General features: G+C 35.0%; 1 protein-coding gene across 2 annotated transcripts in view; it reads right to left on the bottom strand.

The window, feature by feature from the left end:
* Window positions 1-15,196: 15,196 nt before the first annotated feature.
* LOC110459769 (E3 ubiquitin-protein ligase NRDP1-like) overlaps window positions 15,197-19,608 on the bottom strand; it is a 20,203-nt gene continuing 15,791 nt past the window's right edge. For both annotated transcript variants that reach the window (XM_021512189.1, XM_021512190.1), the window contains exons 7-8: window positions 17,851-17,986; window positions 15,197-16,764 (exon numbers count right to left, since the gene is read on the bottom strand). In XM_021512189.1, the coding sequence (XP_021367864.1) occupies window positions 17,883-17,986 (104 nt within the window). In that variant the 3' untranslated portion in view covers window positions 15,197-16,764; window positions 17,851-17,882. The remainder of the gene's footprint in view (window positions 16,765-17,850; window positions 17,987-19,608) is intronic.

Raw genomic sequence — 19,608 nt, 5'->3', positions numbered from 1 at the left:
GTAATGGTTCATAATATATTGCAACCACATATACTATGGAAACTGGCAATGAAATTCCCGGAGTTTAAAGATTCCATATTATATGTTACGAAATTAATAGTAAATATTCGTACTGGTAAAGCCAAAGAGCTATGTCATAGATGTGGTATTATTTACCAAGATATATTAACTCATATCATATTAAAGTGTAGCTATACTGAACACCTAAAGGAAAAGTTGTGGTGCTCTATCACAAACATTAGTGATATTGGTATTCTGCTGAGTGCTACATACACTCTCTGACAGATCACGAATTAATTCATATTTTAATTTGGGGACAAATGACTTACGAATTAAATGTAGTAGACATGAATGAATTTAGATTGAAATCAGTAGCAGCTGTCGAAAAGATGCACAAATTATACTACCGGTAGTGTGTAGATATAATCTCACATCCTGATAAAGATTAATATAAATAAAATAAATATAAAAAATAATATGAATGTTTAATATGATATGTATGTATTACCTCATCATATATACACTTATTAATGATATTTATTGAATGTATGACTTCAATGTAATTAAGTCTGTATATGTCATGTATGTTATTTGGTGCTTATGTGTATTCAATATGATTTTCTTTTGTAATGTAAATATGTGCGCATTATTCTGTTTAAATGTTATCTTCAAATTGGAGGAAATAAAGAGAATAATAATAATAGTAGGTAACGTGTCGAATTTATCAAAATATATTTGACTCTTTAAAACACATGTCAAGTTATATAAATGCATAACCACAGACTTTATCCAATCCCGTCCAGGGGCAATATCTAATTTTAGACATAAAACATTACAGCAACATGTATGTAAGTCCTGGGTCTTATTTATTTCGGTTTATTACGATGTCATAACAGTTTTTTCTCCAAAGTTAATTGAATAAGTTTGTTAATTGATAAAGATTCTAAAAAAAATGTGCAATGAGCAACGTTGTACTTCGAGGAGGTTTCGTTGAGGTTTCGTTGACTTGGCGTAGAGTTTTCAAGATGATTAAAAATTTATCAGGATACTTTCATCAACGTTTACCTTTTATGGGAGAAGGCTATGATAAGTTGTAATAATTTGTGACCACTACCTTGTTCAAATTTATTCCGAAATGAAATTCGTTTAAAAAATCAAAGTACTGAAAGTACTGAAAGCTAAGGCAAAAGATATATTATTATTTTTGGAATGGAGAACAAAATAAAGAAGAAGTTCCCATCATATTGTACAGAAGGATTTACTGTTAAGTTGTTATGAACCAAAGTTTTATGTAAAAGTGTACCACTGTGAAGTTATTCTTCTTGTGTGTACAGTATATCTTTATAGGTTTGTCAGAAGAGTGGTACCAAGTTTCCTCTAGAATATATCATTTTAAACCTTTGGATAATTAATTTGCATAGGAATTAGGAATTGCTTCCCTTTGTCCATACAATGTATTTCATAGAACATTAAAAACTGAAACTGGCATTTACCCCTTTGACCAATACCTGATTATTTTAAACCATTGAATAGATTATGCACAGATTGTGAACATCTTTGAACTTTGCCTTTGTTGTTGAATAAGATATCAACCCTTGCCTTATCTAACAAAGTTACTTGGCATAAAACCATTGACCAATCAGAGTACAGTATGCTAATTAATTAGGCATGGATTTCACTCAACTTTGAACTTATCGTCTAAGTTTGTATATTGATCAATATATATTCAAGCAAGTTATCTTGTAAAGTGTGCACATCGACCAGGGTTGGCATGCTTTTTAATACGTGTGAATTTTGTTCAAGTTTCAATTTTGCATCAGTCAGTGTATATTGTTACAGAACAATATTTATAAGGATGTTTACTTGCCGAAACTAAATTGTGGATAAGCAAGTGGATTACTGCTACCTATAAATTTACAAGTCTCTCAATAATTTTGAAAAACTTTTAAATAAAGTGTTTTACATATTCACTGCAGTGAAAAGGTCTCTTCTTATGAAAAATGGAACTATTTTGAATCTGTGTTCCCATGAACAAATAATATAAAAAGCACTCTAATTCAATATGATACATTGTTGTATGTTTCAATATTGAATAAGATAAACAAAATATAAACATACATACTCACACACACACACAAGATTAGGAGAGTTACATTATTTTCCCTCTATTTCCATTGCATAAATTCTTCACAAAGAAAACAACAACTTTATAGCATATGTTCAGCTTTATCATCTTCATAGGCTAGCATTTGAAATAAGATGCACATATTAATTTCAAATACATTTCAAAAGAGTACTGCAAATGTACCAGCTAGAACACATACTATGTTATTACAGTTGTCATGATTGTTGGTTTCAGAACTGATAGCATTGTGCAACAAATGTTGACAACAGGACTTATTGAAAGTTGAGGTTGCTTGTGTATATGCAAACAGGTAGTGCATGATTTAATGTTGAGAATGATGGATCAAGGTTTATAAAATTTGGTTTGAATACTTAGTTAGGAATGCACTGACAATTTCTCTGTCACATGTACATGAACAGGTTGTGAAGCTGTAGCCTTCACCTTGACTGAATGAAATTGACCTTAAAACTGTCTTGAACAATTGATGTATGAAATTTAGAAATGAAGTTTCAAGAAATATGGTTGAAAACTTAAGAAATAATTGCTTTCATTGACATTGATACAATCTTGTGTGCTATCCCTCTCATATATCACACAAGATTTAATATCAAATGTTGGACACAGTAAAATCGAGCGAAGTTAACAAATATCAAGTTACATATTATAACTTTTATTTTATTTTATTGATATTGATCATAAGCATTGTTAAAAGTACAATGTATACCAGGGATCTTACATTTCTTTTACTACTTAACATTTGCGTTGACTTTTAATTCATTGGACAAAAACTAAAAGGAAGCCATGACCAGTATTTCTATCTTTAAAAACATACTTTTAATTTTTTTTCCAATTTGCTCCCACCACCCATAGTGTTATATTGATCAAAACAAACGTTGTTTCCAACATTTGTGCCCTTAGTCAGTAGTGGGTGTTCAATCACATTCATCAGGGTTTCAGCATCAAGTAGGGGCTGTTCAATCACATTCATCAGGCTTTCAGCATCAATATTCACAGATTCAATCTGTTCCAAGTAAAGATCACTGACTTCTCCATTAAGGAAAAGTTTGCGAGGAAAGCATTTGAACTACATTTGAACTATTCGCTGATGGAAGGATCTGTGGACTCGGCTTTCATGTGTCTGAGAGAAAATGATTTAGTCAGAGGTTCCTCCTCTATAAAGTAACTGACAGATTTCAAAATGTCATGTCACTGTTGGTATAGTTCTTGCAGCCTTTTGAAAAAGTTCATGAAGTCCTCAAAGGTATGAGAGAGTTGGTACAGTTCCTATTTCTCATCCTCCTTTCTCCCATCAATAACCATCCCTGTCTGTTGTAATATTGATTGCTTTCCCCCCCTAAAATAGAACATAGTTACCATATAATTTCTGCACCAGCAATAATGTTTAGAGATGATATTCAAACAAATAGGAGGCATAGCAATATGAGCTTGTATAGTGAGAAATAAGGCATTAAAGCTGAGGAGTTCATTAAAATGTTTCAAAAACATTTCAATAAGTCAATCTCTTTGGTAGCAGAACTAAATATAAACAAAATGTACATTAAATTCAACTTATAACAGCACATCATATGGGGGCTTAAGACATCTAATTCCTTAGGTGGTAAAACATGTGTACATAAAAAGGTACCAGTAAAAACAAAACAAAATTAGTTTAAACACACGCACTTAGATATTCACGGTTTTCATTAATACAAAAGATGAAGCAGAACATCACTCTCCCCTGGTTGTTTCCATAAAGAAGAAATTAACCAGGAAACATGGAGATGTCCATTGCACTCCTTTATTTTGCTTACAATGTGCAAATGTGCCTACTATGTGCTAATAAGCTTTCCATGTTATGGTTTTGTTTTTTATGTGCTGTATGCAAATGTTCTAAATGTGCTTAAATTACCATGTGCTGATGTGCTTACCGTGTTCAATGTGCCTATTAAGTGCTTTCCAAGTGATAAACTCTTTTTCTGAGCTTACAGTATACTACATGTACATACATGTTTTTATTTTATTTTTCCATGTTGTAATATTTTGGTCTCTGTTATTATACTCATGTTTTGTCTTTGTAGCTTATGTTGTATGTTTTGCAAAATGGACGTAAAATATATATTTTTGTATCTTGTACGTGCTCAAGGATTTTATCTGTAGTTTTTGGGACTATATATAGAAAAACTTTACCCCAGTATGAGGAATTGTTTTACACATTTATCATAAAACAAGTTATGTTCAGATTTCAGACAGAAGATACTCTAAAATTGTACAACTCAGAAAAGGTTGAAAAATATTTATAGTTCATTTTTTTCTGCTTAGAAATATTTAATCTCTAAATTACAAATGATAACTGTTTTAACAGGTCTAGTTTCCGAATTGGAAACCAAACCCTGTCTGACCTATAAATGATCATTATATAAGGCCAATTAAAAGTTTAAAACAAATATTGAGTTTATGCTAACCCCACAGATACTGGACACACTAATAGTAATATGATGTGTATAAACTATGATATATTATACACACTATACTTATTGGTGTGTTCGACACCAGTGTGGTTAACCAGACTTATCTCAGATTTGTGTTCTACAATACCCTTAAGTTTTTATATGCACTGTTAAAGTCAGAACTCCTGCTCTATATTAGCGCAGTAAAGATATTTTTCAAATTAACAATAAAATGCCTAGCTAATACATACCTACCCTATTTTTTTCTGATAGTAGAAACACAAGTAATTTGTTTGGCCTAATGTTTCTGTCATTTCATAATATTTAGAACTACTATACTTGTTTAAGTTTCCAAAACATCAAGTAGTATAACAATTGAAACTTCAATGAAAGCCAACATCACAATGAATCTAATAATACAATGTTTATAACATGTTTTTTTTTAACTGAATGAGAAGAAATGTAAGGCCAAATATCCTCACAAACAACGCTTAAGTGAAATCAGTTTGCAACTAAGCAGTTCGAAAATTTTGCAACACGTCTGGAGAAAGACGTTCCTCGTGACGCTGTAATTCACTAGAGTAAAACGTCCGTTTATTATGTTTGTTTTTGCATAATAACTGCTATACATACCGTAGAAGCACCTTCCTTTTTGTCATCGCCGCTGACAACATGCGCCATTCTCTGCGGCTTCGGCCGCATGCTTGGCCACAAGTCACCGAAATCGGGATACATAGCCTTATTTATGAATCAGTAGTAGGTAAACGTTGCAGAAGTGTATGTATATTGTTCATTGTCAATGCTGCTTAAACAACATGCCTAACATTAAGTCAACACTCGCCTGCATTTTCGTCTTTTCCGCTTCGCGTTGCGAATGATGTCTAGGCCTACACAAAACGAAAGTAAAATGTGCGCATGTCTAAATGTAAGGGAGATCACTCGTGTTTTCCCGCAGTATATGTCTGAAATCATTCCGAAGGTGTTGTTGTTTTTGTGTATATTGAAATAAAAGAGTCCTGTTATATGGTAATACTTCAATAAACGAAAAACACAAATCACACCAACAGACATATAAAATGTAGGCCTATCGGAGCATATTTTCGTTTCTGGCTGAGCTGTAATTAGCGAGAAGGCGATATAAAAATGCAATAGCATATCTTATGATGAAAATAGAACAAAATGATAATACTGCGAAGGTAAAAAAAGCCTTCAGGTTAGAATACCAATATGGAACTAGAGAAGGACAGTGGCTAGTTCTAACATGATTCCCGGTCTCATCTGCCCCGGCCGGTTGATCCCATTTTAGTTAGGCAAGCCTGGTGTGAATCACACGGAGGCGATTTTAGAATTAATTGACAGGATCCGTATCCATTAATAGGTTTGTAATATGAACTTTTTATGTTGATCTCCTACATAATTGTAAGTTATACTCCGCCTTATATTTCGTTAAATTATCAAGTTTACGTAACAAGTGCAAGCGAAATCCTAATTGACTGCCATGTTGGAAACTTCCTCAATCTTTCCGATATAGGTCAGACGTCTAAATATGGGTGTCATGACCAAATATGGAAATTGTAGTAAACATGACCGCATCAGTAGTAATACTATATTTGGCCGTGAAGGCCATATAAGGAAACGGATAACATCACGCGTGATCTAACATGGCCGTCGTTTCTTTTTTTAGAGTTTTTAGTAAGGATTTGTTATTTTAACGATGAACGAATATGCAATATTTTGATAACATTATAATCATATGAAGCGTGAATCAGATATATTATTACTGATTAGCACTTTTGATTATCCTCAGTTAGTTGGAACAGGACCGCTTCATAGCTCTGACCACGCAATATATAATTGTAAACAGGGACGTAAATGTCACCAATTTTAGCCAATCACAGGACAATATTTCCGTGTAAAGGGTTAATCCAGCGACAGTTCCAAGAGTAAATACGAAGTTTTAGAAGGATACTTAGTTCTAACTAAGAATAAGATTATATCCAATGACGTTTGAGTGAACTTGAGTCCGTGGTAATGGATTTTATTTGCAGTTTGTTTAGTATTACTGGTAGGTGACGTTATGTCTCGTTTATGAATATCTGAGCTCATTAACTGAAGTATTTTTACCGGAAGTTGCGTGTAGCATGCATGACCTACAGTCAAGTAGCAGTTCCCGATTGAGATAAACAGGGTGCATTTTCAATAAGAATACGACGTTGTGATAAGATCATATGTTCTATAAAGAAAAGGAATGATATTTACAAGCCATTCAAGTGCATTTGAGTCCAAAGTTATGCATAATAAAGACAGTAGGTCCGGTATATGATTCAATTTAGTACCAGTGATTATCGCTAGAGGCCGTCTGTGTGAAATCGACATTTATGAATATCTGAGCTCATTAACTAAAGTAATACCAATAGCTGGCGGCTAACGCCTTAGCTAAAAACAATCTCAACTTTGCCTAAATATCACCGCTTGTACCGAACCAAACCCACTCTGTCCAGAGACATGTAAAGCCAGAGTGTAGTATATACGTCTCTGCTCTGTCATTGAAAGCGAAATTGATTGGCATACGAGACGTCTCTGACGCGACAGAGCTAACCAGACCACGGGATTAGATTAGAAATCCCTGTTATCTAAGTCCGTGACCAGACACAAGGACAATGCTCAAAGGAAACGTGTACTATTTTGACGCACGTTCAATTTTGTTACAAACAGCTATATAAGATCAGAAAATATTAATTTGAAACCATTTTCTGTGAAAAGCATCTGCGTTGTTGTCCGATGAGATAGTATTCTGAGTTTAGCTGGTGAATTCATTTTCTCAGTTTCATCTGACAAGATAATCATGTGTAATTACCCATACTGAATTGTCCACTCGCCACGCGACGCGAATATTCAATACCCACCCAAATAACCATTCAGCTTTTGTGTTCACAGGAGGGCGGGGTCACTGATAAGGTGAGGTACTTACCTTGAACGATGATTGGCTCGTTTCTCTAGTGATTGATGGCTAAGAAATTTGCCGACAGAGTCATCAATGTACGTTTTTGTTAGAACAAAAAGTCTTTTTTCTACTATTACGGAGTTACATAATCAATGTTGGTGTTTGTTTTGACTTTTAGTCCCGTGTACCCGAAAATTGAAATTCAAACCGAGCTACTCAAAATATTTGATAATAAAAGCACGGACTTACTCCGTGATAAAAGTACATAATCTGTGATGCGTGTTGGTACCTCTCTTATTATGTAAAGAGAAAAGGAACACCTGCTAAATACAGGGAAACAACAAGAGATAAGTACTACATTACAATTGGCAGAACTTATATGCATATATGAACCTTGGCATGTAGCTGGGGATGGTGGGTGGGTACACATAAACAACCGTGGTTCTCTGCAGCCTCCCCGGATGAAGGGGGCTGCTACCCATTTAAGAGACCCCTATAGAGGACAATATACTGCTCTGTGATTGGTCAATTTCTCATCTACTAATTACCATACCTTCATTAACATATAATAATTATAACCATACAGCCCATGCAATTATCATGACTGGATAGGGAAACGTCATGAGTTGGATATAAACTATACAAAACAACTTATATTATTATAACAGCTAAAACAAAAGAGGAGCTAGCTACATCGTTGTATTTAAACTATAATTTAATATATTAAATATCAAATCATCATTTTATATACAACTAACACACAGGAAACAGTTAACCTGTTTATTACTCTTGTTAGCAACATATTTACATACAGTAATACATTTGGCGCATCAGGGGCTTCTCACTCCAACAATTTTACTACCATATATGTATGCTACTATTTTTTGAACAAGCTAGACTCCGGGGGTATTGAGAGAAGCAGCTAGACTCTGAAAATGTCTTCAGAGAAGCACCTACACAGCCCAGAGAAGTGAGCAGCTAGACTCTGAATATGTCTCCAGAGAAGCGACTAGACTCTGGTTGTGAACACCCCTAGAGAAGCCAGGATGAGAGCAGCTAGACTCCTGTGATACAAGAGAAGCCGCTAGACTCCGAAAATGTCTTCAGATAAGCGACTAGACTCTGGTTGTGAACACCCCTAGAGAAGCCATGATGAGAGCAGCTAGACTCCTGTAATACAAGAGAAGCCGCATCCCCACACTAATATAAAACTATGTTGAGATTGGGGGTGAATTCCCCTAGAATTTATTTTACATTACAAATATCGATAAAGCTTCTGTCATCGGGGATGGTGAAATGGCAAACTTGTTGGCAGTGGAAGTAACTCAAATACGTATAATTATTATTACTCGCGTCACGATAACTATCGAATTAGCGGGAAATATCATTACGTTAAATACATGCCCTCAATGTCAGGTGGCATAAGTATAAATATTTTACGTATATTTATTGTTTTTGGGTGTTTTGGGGTAAATCGTGCTGCCGGAGCATGACTGCCCTCCAGTGGTGAACCAATATATGCCGGGCTACACCATACCACGGCATTAATGATGCCAAGTCACTTACTCGTGGTGGAGATTATTATAAGCTCCTAAAAACTTCTGTTACTCTGTATTTTATTACTTCAGGTCAATGTCAAATGCCAAATAAAGGTCACAGTGACCTCGTCTAGGACGCAACACACCACCTTCCCATGATGTACACATAAACATATTTTGATACCAATCCGTTAAACAGAGGCTGAAATACTGTTTTCCTCTCGATCGGAAACCAATCAGCACGGACAAACGATATCTTCCTGACGTCCGTCTTATAGGCCCAGAGTCAGTATAATTGTATCGCACGGTTGAGCCGTGACAATGAATCACGGCACGTCTGGATGGGAAGGATACAGGTACAACACTAGATGCCCCCCATTTGTATCGGCGGCATAAACAGGCAGACATGAACAACGAGACTTTCTAGATAATTATCATACTTTTAATTTATTTCAGGGAAAAAAAGTTTACAAAAATAATCATAATCCATGAATCATTGATCATAGTTTATAATAGCAATTTCCGATACAAACACGTTATCACAATGTCTCGACACGTAAACAGGAGCACTTGCACAAACTTAATATGAAAACACCCATCAACATACAATCTCAACACAAGATCTATAGACATCGTATACTGTCGTGATCGACGGCGGAACAGACATCCTACAGTCATGATCTACCACAAAGCTGAAAATGTATTACAAAGTGACTTTTTACACATATATTTATATATTATTATACTCTACAAATCTATTTCTCTTAGCTCTCAAAGCAACATCCACGATACTCGCACATCTGCACCCGGAATATGTCAAATCGATAGCTCTTCGGGAATTTGCCATTGAACTAAAGTAATGGAAGGGAAGCAACTCTGACTTCCAGCACTTTCTACATTTAAAGCCTTCAAATTCATACACATTTTATTGAACAATCTTCTCAATAAGGCTACGATTTTAAGCATTATGCTATTAAACGAAAATTTGTTTCACAAAATTTTAGTTATTTACAGATACGCATAGCATTTTATTTCTATTTTACACTGAACATCAACTTCAATACATCTCTTACAAAAGCTACACATCAAGAGCTGAAAATGGTAAATTTAATTACATTATCCGTTTTTTAGTCGGACATCTGAAGTTGATGGCAAACCAAATAAGGTTGTCACATACTTATGGTATATACATGTACAACCTATGTACATGAATTATTTCAAGTCTTGATATTGAAAACTGTTTAACAATAATGACAGTGCAAAATTACTTCAGAAACTAATTTGGTCAAGGGAACATGATTAACTCAATCCATTAATCTCAGAAAATCAAAAGAGTTGTGTTGCTAATAAGCTGTTGACCGAATATTTGAGTTCTTAGAAATGAGAAAGCGCTTCAAAGTGTACATAACTTCATTTTTTGTTTAAATAACTTTCTTTAATCATGCTTCGAACAATTTGAAATAGTCACATGTTTCTTTAGATGCGTCTGAATAAACATACATGTTAGTTAGCTCTGAGCGCAACCAGTAGAACTTTTATTTTTGTCTCATTTTTTAAATTTCTTTTTGAAATACTTCAAGTGTAGTTCCATAAAATGCATCTGAAGATCTGTAGAAAATTACCTTAAAACAAAAACTTTATAATAATGCCAGTTAAAACATGTATAGCTTCATGGTACTCTTTACCTTGAACACACATTTCTCATATCTTAGACAAATCAAAATATTATATATCCCCTGATGATGCAAAATTACAATATGAAATAAACGAAAAAATGTCATGGTCTGAAAACATAAGACATGAATACAAAAATGAATCTAAGTTGAAAAATGTCAACTGGATTATTTATACATAATCAAAGCCTAGTCTTAGTATACGTACATGCACTGGCACGATTCTCCATTAAGAATATGTGAAGTACACATGTACCAACTATCATTGTATACTATAATGATATTTCTCGGTCCCCAATCACTGGTGAAAGTGTCAACATGCAATGCAATTCAAGATTTCAACAACAGTGGCATAGCAAATCATTTTTTGGAGTGTATGCTCACGGAGGATCGAGCGTCCGAGACGCGTAGCACCGGAGGAGGTGAAGGGTATGGGATGGGTATGGGATGGGGAGTTCCCCCTCCTACAGCATGAAAAAAATTATAATAGAATCCTACTTGGTCCTAGAGGCAATCTCTCGTGTTCTGGGAAATCCTTTTAGTCTGATTATTAACAAGTAAAGCACAACTTTTTGTATGAATGATATTAAATTTTGTTCTTCACTAACTAGTTTTTTTCAATGTTTTTATCAGACTAAAATTTTCAAGAAGATTTTTTTGTTCATTCTTTCCTTTTGATTGATACAGATGGTCCATATTAATCATTAAAAAAGAAATCACATTTGTAATATATATATAATAGGATTAAAAAAATATTGAAAATGTCCGTGTATGCTTGAGCATACAAGCCTACATGTATGCTACGCCACTTGACAATGATGCTACATTATGCTGTGACCATGAATGACAGATCTAGATTACAGGATTACATAAAAATTGTATTGTCATGTTACAATGAAACACATTATATTCCAACCAAACAGGAGCTTCTGGTTCAGACAAACTTAGGATCCAGTTCGGGAAACAAATTGAGCCAATATTGATCAGATCTTTCATCCATAACTTAAGGTTACAAGTGATGTCACTCGTGTCCCCAGCACTGTTACAATGAGCTAGTTACACTCTATCACAAAACATAATGTGTTTACGGGTATTCGACAGGGACATGAAATGAAGATGCAGTATGTTTCCTGTGCACTTGGTTATTTTCAGAGAATGAAAATTATTGCAGAACATTTAAAACTTAAAAGCTGTAAAAATCACATTTTTCAAGCAAGTCTGTAAAACTATGGTGGAGCGAACCAAAAAAAAAAGGATAGAAGAAGCTTACAGAGCTTTAAAGTCTCGTACCGCAAGTTGACATTTTGGCTGTTTTGACCTAGTGTTCTAGGTCATTACAGAATACTGGTGAGATACATGTAGTACAATAACACCCTTCTCGCTTTGATGGTCACAAAATCACCGAAAAGACCATTCCAGAAATATACATTTATGAGGATATTTTTGTGACCCAATTTTTATTTTATTTTTTAGGGGGTGTGTGTGTGTGAATTACAAATGTTAACATGTACTTAGACCCCACTACATGTACCTATTTATAATCAATCAAACGTACACATGTTTCTTTGCCCCCTCCTACCCACATTAACCCCATCCCTCCCCTATGTATTTGGTATACCTCAAACTAACAGTAAGATGGCTGTTATAACTTGTAGACATTAATACCTGTTTAGAAAGCTTTGTGTGCAGTAGGTGTTCATTATTTGCCCATTATCATAGCTGTGCAAGCGACATTATTCATGTGTCGTAAAGCACCCTGTATTTGCATATTATACAGGGCGCTATATAGATGTTGTAGGCTATATCTTTTGCTTTGAAAAAGTGAAGGAAAGCACGGATAACTACACCTATAGGAACCCAAAGAATAGACACAAACATTTTATCATTTCTACTAACCTGAAAGGAAGATTTTTACAGACAACCTGTGTTTATAGAGCCCTGCAAGTAATCTGTCTCTACCGATGAGCCGACAGGGCAATTTAACGATTTGAAACTTTTAACCCTTTCACCACTGTAGGCCATAGTGGACTCATCCATATCAAATCAATGCATGGTAGAGTCTACTAAAGTTGCATAAGGGTTAAGGGTTAAGAAAACAATTGACAGTATATTCAGAAAAATATTTCTTCCAAAGCAAATTACACTCGCCTCTAAAAATACAGATCTATTCAGATTCAACCGTCATATAATATTTTCTATATAATTATCACAAATGTTGAATGAATGTACTCCATCAAACAATGTTTACACCACAGGTGGTGGACCCACTTATAGTAATATGACGTGTGTATACTATATAATAGTAAAGGTATATAACGGCAAGTCCGAAAACCTGTTTGAAAAAAATATATATAATAAAATCGGCAGTACAGCTACCTAAACCGCTTTCAAATCGGAACGCAAACCCTAATGTACTCATGAAAACCACTGGTTTGGTTCCTAAACACCTTACCTTCAAAATAATCTTCATTTAAAGTAGAAAAAAATACCTTAATATTATATAGTATATACATACACATCATATTACTATTCGTGTGTCGACCAGCACCTGTGGTTTACACTCTGCATTATAACAAACACTTACAGGAAAATTTACATATGGTGGGTACACATTTACACATAATACTTTTTAAAAGTAACATTTATTTATTTATATATGTATCTATATATATAACCATTTACAAGTAATGACATCTTTTAAAGACCTTCATTCCTGTGGTTAGCAAAAATCACAATGCTCTAAATTGCTTCCCCTTATCTACAGCACTCTCTGCAAAGGTGTTCAGAAAAGTATGTGAAAGACGTAACTGATAAATACTCAATAATAATGTGATATCCCACTTAATGTCATGTCCCTTAATGTCATATTTCTGATAATATCACAATTTTTTAATCACCATTTCCGCCTACAGGTATGAACATTTTGTATTTTAACATTAAAGCTGATGTCAACTCCGAGCTGTTTATATCCTGTCCAGCTGCAAGTCGTCTTTCAAGTCTCATGTAAATATTACCTGTACAGGCTTAAGTTTTATGAAAACAATGATAACTTTCTGTGATTGCCAAATGGAAAAGTTTGTACCAACACCTGGATTTAGAGCCAAAAAAAAAATGAAATTTCTTCACATTACGACATATATTTAGAAGGTCTAGATACAGTTATTACAAACTTGTTTCTTAATATGTTACATACATCAAACCTCAAACATTAAGTGATGTAATTCCTTTTAATATCGCTTTCCTCTTAATATCACACCTCATTTTTTTTTTGTTAACGACACATGACAATAAGGGAAATGTACTGTAGTAACAGTATATAGTAAGTATCACCTGATTTTCTACACTAGCATGGCAGATACCTGTGTGTTACAAACATTGTTTATTTAAGCATCTACAAAAAAATGAATTGCTTTCCTTTAAATATTTTTGAGGATCACGCCTCATCTCGCAAGGATGAACAAAGATATAACATGATTTCAGACATGACTGGTGAATTCAGCCGTGAAATTAAGATAACTGTCGAAGTTTCCACATCACATGATTAAAAAAAAGGGAAAAAATGATTTTCAAAAATCAATTTGTTTAAACAAGCTTCAACTACAGTGTTCTGATTGTAATATTAAATCAAAGCAAGCAATATATGTTATAATTTACACATGTAGTGATATGGTGCGACGTCCTGAAATGTAATGCCTCAATGAACTTTCTTGTATTTATAAACCTCTTACCATAATATCAATTCAAAGTAACAGAGCAGTTTCCTGTGTATGTGAACTGGATCAATCTATAGTCAGACTGAACTTTGTTTGGAGTGTCGACTGTACAGGTAAAAAGGACTTTCAAGAAAACTAAACACTGACCATTTTTTACACAAATGGATTTTGAGCTTGAATTATTTTTCTATATAAAGTCTTGATTTAACAATGAAAAGAAATGACTTTTCCTAGTTGAGTCCCATGCATTGTATTGCAATGAGAAAATACTGATAACCCTAATTGAGACTGACACTATATTAAAATGACCCACAATAAGATTTGCACTGATGATGTTCAGGTAGTAAACAATGCTAAATTACAATCATTTTTTTGAAAGGGAGTTAACTCACATAAATCACATCACATGTACTATGTAGCATATACCCTTAAGTTTGTCCAGTGTCATTTAAAAGTGCGAAAATATTTCATGGTGCACTATACTTTCAATATCATTCTCGAGTACTATAACAGCCCTTGGAATATATACTATCACAGTTGCTGATGAGATGGTAAACATGTATTTGGGTGGTCGGGTGGTGCAGTGGATAGCGCACTTGCCTTTCACCAAGGCGGCCAGGGTTCGATTCCCCGATCGGACATGAAAAGGTTGGAGTTACCTGCCCGATCACGTGGGTTTTCTCCGGGCACTCCAGTTTCCTCCCACACTAAGACCCCCCCACACGCTAACATACAGGCCAACAAGAGTGATTAATATAAGTTGAAATAACTTGTTTCATAGTTGTTGTAAAATAAATAAAGTTTATATATATGGTATACATGTATTTAATATCTAGTACATCTGAAGGCGTTTCCATTGAGTTTAAACTGAAAACAGTTTTTATAGTACATATAAAGAGCTCCCAATTTAAACAGAAAAAAGATATTTTGTGTTACCTCATTTTCTCCCAACAGAATTGGCTTCAAACAGAAAGATGTTTTAGATGACCACATTAAATTATGACAAAGGCCGTCTCACAGACAATGACATCAGTGTAGAAAAAAACAGAACCCACTGCCAAGGAAAACTTCACCGTTGTGAAACAAAGCTCAAAGACTATACTAAAAATAGCACCTCTAATAAACAGCCAATCAATATTCTAGATTTATGCCGTTATGTAGTTATTCCCAAATCTGTTCAATAAAGTTTCTATTTCATGAAATAAAACACAAGTTGAACTACTGCTGTTAATGAGAATTACCCACAATGAAAATGTTTGTGTCCGAAAGTCACTGAAGATGGATGTCATTTGTGGTAAAACCGGCTCTTAGTGCAAGTAATTAAGCTAAATGATTTATCATAATGATTTATCATAAAGTGACAAAAGTAAACCAACGTTCACCTACTTAAAATCAGCAAACAATTAGCCATACCAAGACAGAACAGATTGAAAGCAATGTGAAGGGAAATTTTCTTGGGTCTCTAAATAAAAATTAAAACCTATTCTGGTCACAATATTAAATATATGTATATAATTTATCACACACACAGGTTTAAGGTGAGATTCAGCACCGCTTTGTTCCTCTGCCCATGTGTATCATCCCAACTTGTTCGCTGTTGACAACAGCGGGTGTTTTTGTTGGTAGAGACCTGTGCACTGCACATACATGAATGTTTAAGATGAACTCTGTATACGAGTCATCAATGAACAATATCGGAAACTCAAAATATCATATTTAGAAAAATTATCCTCAGAAGTGAAAATGAATGGTTGCTATGATGGTAAGCTGTTCAAGAGATGAAACACAACTAGCTTGGTGATATTTTGAACTTCACTCACTCCAAGGAATAAGTTGATGTTAAAAGCATTTGAATGACATCAGAACTACAATGGTCAATTTTGAAATTGGACTGAAATATCACATCACATGAAAGAAACTTGGAATGGTGTCATATTTTGGAAGACACATGGGCTTTAAAAAACATCTTTTATGTGATAGTGAAGGACTTGTTGTAACAAGCATTGGAACTTTCTGATTGGTGCGAGTCTTCTTCAGTGAACCAGTAGTACTCCTATTTATAGCAGTAGGAGATATCCACTGATTCATCAGAATTATCTTCAAAACAATCCAATCTTCTCCTGTTCTTCTGTAGATGTCAGTCTTTCTTTATCCAAATATCTTTTACGAATAAGTTGTATCCTTGAAGTGGTTGAGCTCTAAGCCAGGAGTTTGTCAGAGATATCCACTAGTTCATCGACACTATAAATCCTCCAAAGAACCCTTCACAGTTTTGCTGATGACATCACTGATGCAACCAGCAGCAAGGGAATTTTTGTTAGGGTCTGAAAGAAAGAAAAAAAATCAAGATCAATTTCTGATTCTCTCAAAGTCCATGTTCTCCTTATAAGAATCTGAGACAAATGATGAATGAAATAAGTCGTTATCATAGAAGTAATGCCCATCTTTTTAAAGTCTCAGTGTTACAAATGGAATAAACCGTGAACACTGACTGATAAGAACAAAACTATTTACGGTTGTTTCATGACTTCTCAGTAAACAGTCAATACTATTTTCCCAAGGAGTTGGAACAAACTAGATAAACTCTTTCCCTGAGGCCACAGGCCGAGGGAAACAGTTGATATATAGTGGATCCCAACTCTGAGGGAGACACAATAATTGTGTTACTAAATCAACGTCACCAATGGAAAACAAACAGTTAAGTAACAAATCTACATTTAATAGCAGTACTGTACACGTTCACAACTCTTACCGACCCCTTTATCATAATGCTTTAGTTCTTACTGAGTTACTTTTTCAATTCACTGCACAAGGTCTTCTTGGATCTTAAAATCTTTCCATCATTTAGGCCTAGCCAAAGCAGAACACCCTGCTTTCTTAATCATTCACTACTGCATGCATTGACCATGAAAAGGCCATTATTGACCCATAAAAAAATTCTTATCATACTGTTTGAAAATTAGGTGGTTCAAATACATTGCACATGACCAGTGAAAAGTTGTATGGTAGCAAACACCAGTATATTATCATGTGACCCAACGAGGGCTAGACAGTAGACGATAATAGTAGCCCAATAGTCTGAGTCTACTAAAATTACTAGCTTGACTATACATGTAGTGGTAAAACCCACTAGCCTGATCCTGACTGAGTAGTCAAAATATGATATCACTTGTTATAAAGGACTAGCAAATTTGGAACCTACAAGCCCGCTGATTAATGTTTTTGAAACCAATTTTCTGGCCCTGCAATAGTCAAAAGGAAGCAAACACCAGTTTATCATGTGATCAGTGGTAGGGTAGCCAAAATCATGTCTACGAGTTTTAGGACGAAAATAGCTGTTCATCTGTATTCTACTTCATCAGCCAATAACAACACATCATATATGTTGTTCACCATGATGTGTAGCTCACCTGACCAAGGGAACACTTGAAGCTATCCACACTCATTCCACTCCGTGAGCAAATATCATTACAAGTCCCGGCTCCATGATGAGATCCTCGGGCATGTGTTGGTTCTCGCAGGCCATCACCACAACCGCTTGTTTTCCTGGTGAAATACAAACACAACATGCATATGGTGCAAACAGAAGGACCCCACAATACATTGTCACTTGTTTTCCTTGTGGGATACAAACACGACATGGTGCAAACAGAAGGACCCCACAATACATTGTCAATTGTTTTCCTTGTGGGATACAAACACGACATGGTGCAAACAGAAGGACCCCACAATACATTGTCAATTGTTTTCCATGTGGGATACAAACACGACATGGTGCAAACAGAAGGACCCCACAATACATTGTCAATTGTTTTCCATGTGGGATACAAACACGACATGGTGCAAACAGAAGGACCCCACAATACATTGTCAATTGTTTTCCATGTGGGATACAAACACGACATGGTGCAAACAGAAGGACCCCACAATACATTGTCAATTGTTTTCCATGTGGGATACAAACACGACATGGTGCAAACAGAAGGACCCCACAATACATTGTCAATTGTTTTCCATGTGGGATACAAACACGACATGGTGCAAACAGAAGGACCCCACAATACATTGTCAATTGTTTTCCTGGTGAGATACACACACGACATGGTGCAAACAGAACAACCCCACAATACACTATCACTTATATACTGTTTTCCTGGTGAGATACACACACGACATGGTGCAAACAGAACAACCCCACAAAACATTACCACTTATGTATAGTAAAACCTCATTATACTCCCATATTCTGTCCAGAGAAACGTTTGGTGCTTTAAAAGGATTTGACGGTAAATTGAGGGAAATGTATACAGGAATTCATAGGGGGGAAGAACAAGAGATCCCAGAGGGATCTTGGCGCCCACCTTTGTACCATCTTCATTAGTTCTTTGTCAGTTCGATCTTTTCTCTTTTTTCCTCTAATCTGTTTGATCGAGTCATGTTAACAGTATAAATGCACCTTGAGGTAACTTTTGATCTAAACGTAATACTGATGTGTATGAAAGCCAACCTTCAAAGTGAGTTTGTCATTTCACATATTTACTAGTACAGTACTTAACGTGAAAGAAATAGAATCGATCATTGCAATATGAGAAAGATCTGTTTAGTTCTTCTTTTAAACCATTTTGTTTTTATGATCAGTCTCAAAATATAACATGCACAACAAGGGATTAAGGGGAACATATATTTAAAATTTGAGAAACATCCCTCCCGTACTTCACGAGAAATAGTGATGAAAAACTTTCACTGATCAAAATTGAAGATGGCTGCCTGTCGGCCATGTTGTTTATCCGATCAGTCTCTACAATTGCCCTGCACAGCTATGGACCAAGGGGAACCTACATAAACAAGAGGCCCATGGGCCTTAACGGCCACCTGATATATTTATACAGAGAGTTGATTTTGTTTTTAACATGAACAGAAATATTATTCAAAGTGACAAAAAACAATAAAACCACCTTACTCAATATCTAGCATACAGATTTCAGACTAAAAAGGATTTGAAACTAGCACCTCTGATTCTTAACAAGGAAAATGAAGAAATTTTAGCACACTGACTCCTTTGAGCCCCACCCTACAGCCCTTGGGGGTAGGGCTGGCTCAAAATTTTCAAAGTATCAAACTGTCAATTCAAGGTTATAATTCCAATCAAGTTATTAACATGTAATATT

This window comes from Mizuhopecten yessoensis, unplaced genomic scaffold, assembly GCF_002113885.1.
Source record: "Mizuhopecten yessoensis strain PY_sf001 unplaced genomic scaffold, ASM211388v2 scaffold10209, whole genome shotgun sequence".
Classification (NCBI taxonomy): domain Eukaryota; kingdom Metazoa; phylum Mollusca; class Bivalvia; order Pectinida; family Pectinidae; genus Mizuhopecten; species Mizuhopecten yessoensis.
The sequence above is the reverse complement of the archived record's forward strand: the minus strand, read 5'-3'. Positions and strand labels throughout refer to the sequence as shown.